Genomic DNA, 8,129 nt, shown 5'->3' on the forward strand with positions numbered 1-8,129 from the left:
TAGAACTGAAAGGATTGAAAAGGTCAACACAAACCTGAAAAAACTGGAGCTGTTTTTCTAAACTCCAAAAGAATGGGTGTTTTAGCACACAGCTGGCAGACGGACGCTTCTGAGGGTCCATGTTTATCATTTGCTCTATTAAATCACGAGCAACTATGTCTTCTGCAAGGAAAAGGGTGATAATTCTTAGGCTGTAGTGAAATCTAATGCTTCGTACCTTAGAAAATCATCATGTTCTCTACTTCCACCGGTAGGATGATGGACGCTAGCCCCACTCGCTCGAGTGCCGCCCTCAGGGAGGTGCTGGACAGCCAACGGAAGGGCAGCAGAGTTCAGTGGGACTGCGAAGATCAAAGGTCAGCTCTTTTCTACCCTCTAAATACATGAATAATGCTACAGCCAAGCTTGCAGGGTTCCAAATTTCTTACCCCAGGGATGCTCTGGGGTACTGATGCTCAGAACTTGAGGAGCTTTACTTCATGAGTGCACTAGGAGGGCAGATTTCACCACTGCCAGGCTGGGCATGACCAGGGGTCGTGTTTCTGCTGGTATTTTAACAGCCGTGGAAAGTTCGCTCAACTCTCTGTGTTTCCCGAGCTTTTCTTACCGTGCCTCCCCGCGTTCAAAGACTCCAGGCTGTATGCACCCAGCAGAATGTTGCCCTGCCGCTGCAGGGATTTGCCAAAGGGATGGCTGCCTTCAGATACCACATAGTAGAAGACACAGCCAGCTGAAAAGATGTCCACGGTGTATGTCTGCAAATAAAATAAACAACCTTTAGTAGCATTGACGCCTTTTTCCCCCTGCAGACTGCGAGCCAACATCTCAGGGTGGGTATTTTGCATCTAAGAGCAGAAGGAACCTTTTCAGAATCACACCCTGGGCTGCCAGCCAGCAGGGATGCCCAGGCTTTAAGATACTTTGATTTTTGCTACTGCTGATACTTGGAGATTAAGACGCTGTGTATCTTACGGTCTGACCACAGCAACGTGCAGCCTTCTCCCAAGGAAGGCCGAGGGAAAGAAGGAGACTTACGGGGTTCTCTTTGCAGTCTTCACTCAGCATCTCTGGGGCAATCCACCCTTCAGTGCCCGGCACACCCGACCGACGGCTGAAGCTGTGCCTGCCCACTGCCAGCTTCTTGCACAGGCCGAAGTCTGAAATCATAGCTTTGACTTTCCCATGGGCATTAGGCATAGAGATGAGGATGTTATGGGGCTTCAGGTCCCTGTGAACTATTACAAATACCCAGTTATCTACTCCAGGCCCACCCACCAAGATCTGTCAATTTCTAATGGATCTGCATGGAATCACAGAACGGTTTGGGTTGGAAGGGACCTTAAAGATCATCCAGTTCCAACCAGGGACACCTTCCATAGCCCAGGTTGCTCCAAGCCTCATCCAGCCTGGCCTTGGATGCTCCCAGGGATGGGGCATCCACAGCTTCTCTGGGAACCTGTCCCAGTGCCTCCCCACCCTCTGCGGGAAGAACTTCTTCTGCATTGTAAACCTCTCAAAAGGCTCCTTAAACCAAAGTCCTAAACCTCAAACTACCGTCTTTGCTAGAGACTCACCACTGTCTTTATTCCATCACCACTAGTCATCATGTTCTTGTGACTTCTAACCAAAAACTGCGGTGCCCTGAGCAAACGGTACTGACCACCTAAAGGTAAACTGCTCCAGCGCAGCAGAGTGTCACAGGGACAAGGTCGGTGCTGAAGGACAGACACTACTACTGCCAGCACGAGGTGGAGCTCCTATAGCTCCCTCTTCTGGGACTGAATAAACAAGATCCCAGCCCAGTTTCTCTTCTTTTTCGAGTTAAGAGAATGTGCAGTACAGAAGCAGTTCTTACCAATGCTAAGGGAGTGCAGGTAAGCCAGGCCAGATGTCGTCTGTTGCAGAAGAGCGATGGGCTGTAAGCCGTGGTGGCTGAAGGCCTTCTGCTCCACGTACTGTAAAGTACAACAGGAAAGACACAAGACTCAGCCACAGCACTGCTTATCACTACCCTCTGCGTAAATAGCAAGCATATCCCCTTCACCCCAACAAGGTTAGACTGGGTAGGCTGTGCTGGCTGGTAACACACAGAAGAGCTGCGGGCTTTTTTTGGCTGATGACCTCTAAAACGTCATTCAGAGCCAGAGTTCCATACAGCACTGTGCTCCAGGAGGAAGAGTAGAGGGTCATCAAAGTCCAGATGGTAGGAGGGGGAGGATGACTGGAAAGGCATCCTTCACAAGAAGGAAACAGTCCAAGGACAACAGCTTCTGTCCTTAAATCAAGACAGGGTTAGGGATGTCTTTCTAAAGGTCTGCAAAGGCCCCTGTCGTGGAAATGTGTCACGGAGGTGATGTGGGAGTAACTAGACCGTCTCCCCCCGCAGGCACTTCAGCAACTTCAGCTGAAGGAAATGAAGGCCTTTTCAGGAGGGAAAGGCTCTCATGAATGCTGCAGGTGTGCAAGTGACCCATCACCTCCTGTAAAGTGGCAGCACACAGCTCGATGGCTATGTACTGGAACTGCCGGTCCTTCTCCGTGCAGAAGTAACGGATCACATTAGGGTGCTCATCTGACTCTCGCAGCAACTGCACTTCACGGTCCGCAAAGCTGAAGCACTCAGGAAGAATTCTTTTCACTGCAACATCACGATTATCAAATGTCCCCCTGCCAGACAGGAAGGAAAACCACATCAGCCTCCTGCGCTGTATACAGCGGGTGACAACAGGAGATGTTTTCAGAGGCACACTGAAGCACTTCTCGTGCTGGAAACAGGTATCTTTGGTCATTAAACATTTCTAAGAGAAGTAGTTTTTGCTAGCGAAGAAACAAACACTGCATGAAGACCTTCCAGACACACATAGAACACTTAAGAGGTTTCGTTGCTGCTCGTATTAGATCCGTGTGGGGTTTTTAAAAGCAAAGACCTAATGCACCAACATCCACTGGTCTGTTTAATGCTGCATGCACATACTGTCTTCTACCTGTAAACTATTGTCCCTTCAGCTCCGTGTCCCAGTACTTCTCTTGGGTTGAACGAAATCTTGCCAACCATCACTCTGTGGGCATCTTCATCTGAGCAAAACACAAGGAACAAGGACTGGGTTAGGGTGGGCCAGGTCAGCCTTTTACAGCTGCACATCCTTCTGGGCCCGGATGTGGAAGTCTTTTTGCTCATGTTACATTAACAACACAGCTGCCCAAAACAAGTGCATGTCAGCGCTGTGGTCCAGAGGGTGAGAAGGCACACGGTGACCAATCAAGAGTGAAACACAGTCTGTGCACAACACTTGACATAAGGTCTGGAGAGAGCACATCTTGAGACACTCAAGAGACCAGTGGTTCTCAGCAGACGCTTTCTGGAAGGTTCTACAGATGTCTTGCTGAGTTTAGGAAACACTGACTGACAGTTATGGAAGTGGGCTAATTACAACTTCCCAAATAGCCTCTGAAGGGCCAGAGAGTGCACAGGCGGGAAGGCAGGCTGTGCTGCATAGCTCTCATTTCTTCATTCCAGTTAATCATCATAATACGTAGTTTTACTCAAATGAGCCTGTCTATAGAACAGCCACAGGGTGTCAGAACAGACACCACAGACAGCACAATCCCTCGGCCGGGAGTTGTGGACTGGCTGTTCCTCTGCTGCGAACAGCCCGCGCAGCGTCAGGGCCTGGCATACCCGCACAGTGCTTCACAGGTGGCCGGGCTAAATGAGGACGGTGGGTCTTTCAGCTTTCAGATCCGTGAAGTGTCGTCAGTAACGCCATGTTTCAACCGTTGTGCTGTACCATCATACAGAGTGGGGAAACACAGAGACTCACAAAGACACTGGATCAACTTTACCTCCCTCTTCTTGCTCCGCAGAGAGGCAGCTCCCAACGTCAGATGAGATGCTGGAATAGGCAGAATGGTTTGATGCTCTGGGGGACATATTTGGCGTGCTGGTAGCTGAGCTCTCTAGCCGTCCACAGGAGGTGTCCAAGAAATCTGCTTCTGAGGGAAGATCACTGGGAGCATGGAAGGGCAGCTTCTGTTGCTGCAGGAGCTGTATCTTCTCTTCCAGCTGATGCTGCCTCCGCTGCTGCTGATGCACGCTCTGTGAGAAAGGATCCCCGTTCATTAGTGCAGTGAAGCCTCTTACAGCCACGTCAGAAAAGGGAACGCTGTAGCTACGGGGGCGGCTACATCCAAAGAGGGGAGGAAGACTCTGTCGTTACGACACGAGCAGCCACGTAGGTTGGGGAACTTTCACACTCTGATTCATTCTGAACTCACTGTGCAAAGCTGAGAAATCACGTTGGTGGTTAATGCAGCAGATGGTACCTGTTCCTAGCTGACTAGGTGTCTGTAAACCACAGAAGGATAAAGGCTTTGATCCAAAAGTTGGAAAACCTGACTGGTTCAGGTGAGGAAGGGAGAAGTGAAGCCAATGGTGTTGAGCTCATGTCTGTGACAAGAGTAACACATATAAAACCAGAACTGGAGGGATGAAAAACCTCCTGAGCTGGCACATATGCCCAGAGAAATCACTGTTCTGTCAAATCTGTACCCTTTGCTACCCCCTGCACATCTGTGAGGGAAGAAACCCCTGTAGTGTGCTACTTCCTAACTCCTGCAGCCTTTCTTGGGCTGCAAAATGGTCCCGAGTCCCCCACAGCTCAAAAGCCCATGGGGCTAAGGCAGCATTACCATTGGGTAAGTGATGATAAAAGCCACCCAGCCCACAAGCAGGAAAGTGCTGAGGATGATCGTGGCCATGTCTTTCAGCATGGAGTCCACAGGAGCCTCCGGCCGTGGGACAGGCCGAGCAGGTTTCTCCTCAATATCCTTCGGGACAGTGGGAGGCCCTTCTGTTGAGGAACCTTCAACTATGTCAATAACCTGAGAGGCAAAGAAGCTCTGTTAGCTCAGTATCTTCAGGGGCAGTACAACACTTCCACACCAGCCTTTCTCCTAGACCACTTTTAGTAATTTCTAATCCCACCAAAGTCAAATAGTTTTGCATGTGGGAAAAAAAAAGCGCAGCCGAAAGCCCTAATTCTGCAGTAAGGAATGACATCATCATACGAGTGCTTCTACGGGCTAAGTACATGGAACTCTGACACAAAAATGTAATTCCATGTAGCTTTCTTGCCAAGTCCTTCCCCAACTCCCTTACATTCCTCTGTTATCCAGAGAGGTGACCATTCTCATCACAGACCTCAATAGTGGCTTTATCAGAGTCGGCCGGAATCACGTTTTCAGGCCTCTTTGGTAAGTTGTGTGGGAACTTCTCCAGGATCTTTGTAGGGGCAGATAATGGGGTTTCATGGTGCCCTGTAAATAAAACACATTCGTAGAAGTTAAAAGTTGCCCCTTTTTCAGAAAGCTATCCTTGATTTCAGCATCTTTGGAGAAGAGCACAGCTACGGCTGATTTCCAGAAGGCTTGGGAACATCACCGAACTAAAGCTCAAAACCTTTTTGCCCAAGCAGTCACAAGTACAGCCACCACAACTGTGTCCTTAAGCACTGGCAGCAGATTTGGTTCCTGACCACTACAGGAACAGCATTACGCCTCCTGCCTGCCTCACTCGCAAGGTGGTTTTGCTTTGTGTTGTGGCCTCGAGGTGAAGATCGTGTCCTAGACGTGAAGGGAAGGGATCGCACTGCACAGGGAGGAAGCAGGACTCGACCCAGCCCTCGGCTACAGCAGCTCTTCACACCCCTTTGGCTCGTGCTGTCCAAATGAGTGGGAAGAGGGAGACGCTACTGTGCTCCCAGTTTTTGCAACTGGAGTAGACAGGGGAAGGCTCCTGCTCATGCATAGAGTGGGAAGGCAGAGGGAGGGCAGAGACGGAGAGCAGGGCTCATGCGGCCGGGAGGACTGCAGATGATTACGAGCTGTTCAAAGGGAGATGCTCGACATGCTGCAAGAGCGGGACAGTATCAACAGCAGTTAAAGAAGCTGAAAGTTACAGCCCATCCCTCCAACGCTTCACTATAAACTTAAAACTGGACTTCAGACAGTTCTTCGTTTTTGAAGCATAATTGTAATTGCCCTGAAAAGTCAATTCCCAAATTCTGAGATTTGGGATCATAGAATCATAGAATGGTTAGGGTTGGAAGGGACCTTAAAGATCATCTAGTTCCAACCCCCCTGCCATGGGCAGGGACACCTTCCATAGACCAGGTTGCTCCAAGCCTCATCCAGCCTGGCCTTGGACACTCCCAGGGATGGGGCATCCACAGCTTCTCTGGGCAACCTGTCCCAGTGCCTCAACACCCTCCTCATGAAGAACTTCTTCCTGATATCTAATCTAACCCTCCCTGTTTTCAATTTGTACCCATTACCCCTTGTCCTGTCACTACAGGCCCTTGTAAAAAGTCCTCCCCCAGCACCCTTGTAGGCCCCCTTCAGGTACTGGAAGGCTGCAATGAGGTCTCCTCGGAGCCATATTACTCAGACATGATCTGCCCTTGGAGAAGCCATGTTGGTTGTCACCAATCACCTCCTCATTCTCCAATGAGGGATACACAGGACAGGTGGCATCAGGCCTGTGTAACACTATTAACATTACTTTCAGCCTCTCTGCCTTAATCCTCCACTTGCACACCGGGGAAAACATGACTGTCTGATCCATATGATGAGAGTCAAAGGAACGTTATGCACAATTAAAAAAATTCAAGGGACCCAGAACACAGTATTTACAGTAAATAATGTATTATCTATACCCCTCGCTGAAGGAGGGGACAAATAAACAGTAACTTTCCACACTGAGCGAAACACTCGGCATCCTGTGCACTGAGTGAAGCAGGGGCCTTGGGAAAAACAGTATGCAGTCCTACACCTGAAGACGTTAACTCCTATGCAAATGAGGATGAAGGAGAAACAATTTGTAGGATCCAGTAATTGCTGCCTGAGCTGAGGCAGCCATTGTGAGTGATTTACAGCAGCTGATCAAGTCCTCCGAGGTCTGGACTAGAACTGTCAGCCAGATGGCCACGCGATGCCACGCAAGCAGCAGAGGGCCCAGCACGGGACGTCACATACCTATTAAAAGCCAGTCGTTCCAATAGTTGAGCTTGTTCTTTCCTTTCAGGCTCCCTGAAAACTTCACATCCGTACTGGGGGTGATGACACATTCACCGTTGTCTTCAATTGTGACTCCTTCTGTTTTGGGACCCTCTAGCAAGGGTATGGCACTGCCGCGGGGCTACGGACAAAGATTACCGTTACAGTTAAGGAAGAAGCACCGCGTCCCTGTGATACCCAAACAGGCAACTAAGTAAAAAAATGGAAAGCAAAACTGGTGGGAAAGGAAAAACTGCTGGCAGCAAAGTCACTGTAAGTAAACACTGCCATTACGCCCTCAGCAACCACTGCAGCAACCTTGGACATTAGACCTAGGTTTCATGTTGCCTCGGAGATGAGATTACTCTCCCTTTTTTAGAAGAGTTCAACAGGACCTTTATTTCCTACCTGGACAGCCACAGCACCAGCAAAACAAAACTGTGATGCAGTTTCCTATCTCAGGGGGGTTTCTGAGATGAACAAAGAGCAATTTTAACATTGACCCCAGCGCACCCGTGGCACCGCACAGCGACCTCTGGCCCACTCCTGCTGAGCCTGCCCCTGCCTGGCCCAGCTCTGGGTGACCTACAGTTGCTTCTTGGCAGCATTTGAAATGATGCCTGAAATACGGCTGTGTTCAGGCCATGCGGCTTACTGTTAGTTGTTGGATGGAGTTTTTCATTTGCTGTGCATTTCCTGACAGCAATCTGCAATTTGACCCCAAATTTCTGTAGATGCCTTCAGTGTTTTATTTTCTATTTTCATTGCATCCCTTTGCCACTTCACTATGGCAAAATGGTCTTTTTAAAATATTTTACGAATGTTTCCGTTTCAGCTGTTTCTCTACCCCCAGGACAGTACTGATTCTGTAAAGGCACTTTACAGCAGGCTGTTGCACAACGCTCACAGCTCCCAACTTACCACCACAGTTACCCCTTCGTGCACCATTGATGGTGATGCGTACAGACTTGTGGAGTATTTCAAAACATACAGAGTTGGAAAAAAACAGTAAGTGTTAGAAAGAAGTAGACAAGTGGATGTTTTACCACCTCAGCTAAAACCCTGGCAGCACAATC

The 8,129-nt window shown here is 49.3% G+C and overlaps 1 protein-coding gene across 1 annotated transcript in view; it reads right to left on the reverse strand.

The window, feature by feature from the left end:
- ERN1 (endoplasmic reticulum to nucleus signaling 1) overlaps nucleotides 1-8,129 on the reverse strand; it is a 32,018-nt gene that overhangs the window by 1,382 nt on the left and 22,507 nt on the right. Inside the window, exons 9-19 of the mRNA XM_010154402.1 lie at nucleotides 7,975-8,053; nucleotides 7,033-7,195; nucleotides 5,201-5,316; nucleotides 4,690-4,881; nucleotides 3,844-4,096; nucleotides 2,985-3,075; nucleotides 2,478-2,667; nucleotides 1,856-1,955; nucleotides 1,036-1,235; nucleotides 608-755; nucleotides 35-162 (exon numbers count right to left, since the gene is read on the reverse strand). Coding sequence (XP_010152704.1) covers nucleotides 35-162; nucleotides 608-755; nucleotides 1,036-1,235; nucleotides 1,856-1,955; nucleotides 2,478-2,667; nucleotides 2,985-3,075; nucleotides 3,844-4,096; nucleotides 4,690-4,881; nucleotides 5,201-5,316; nucleotides 7,033-7,195; nucleotides 7,975-8,053 — 1,660 coding nt within the window. The remainder of the gene's footprint in view (nucleotides 1-34; nucleotides 163-607; nucleotides 756-1,035; nucleotides 1,236-1,855; nucleotides 1,956-2,477; nucleotides 2,668-2,984; nucleotides 3,076-3,843; nucleotides 4,097-4,689; nucleotides 4,882-5,200; nucleotides 5,317-7,032; nucleotides 7,196-7,974; nucleotides 8,054-8,129) is intronic.

Source organism: Eurypyga helias, unplaced genomic scaffold, assembly GCF_000690775.1.
Source record: "Eurypyga helias isolate BGI_N326 unplaced genomic scaffold, ASM69077v1 scaffold13946, whole genome shotgun sequence".
NCBI lineage: Eukaryota > Metazoa > Chordata > Aves > Eurypygiformes > Eurypygidae > Eurypyga > Eurypyga helias.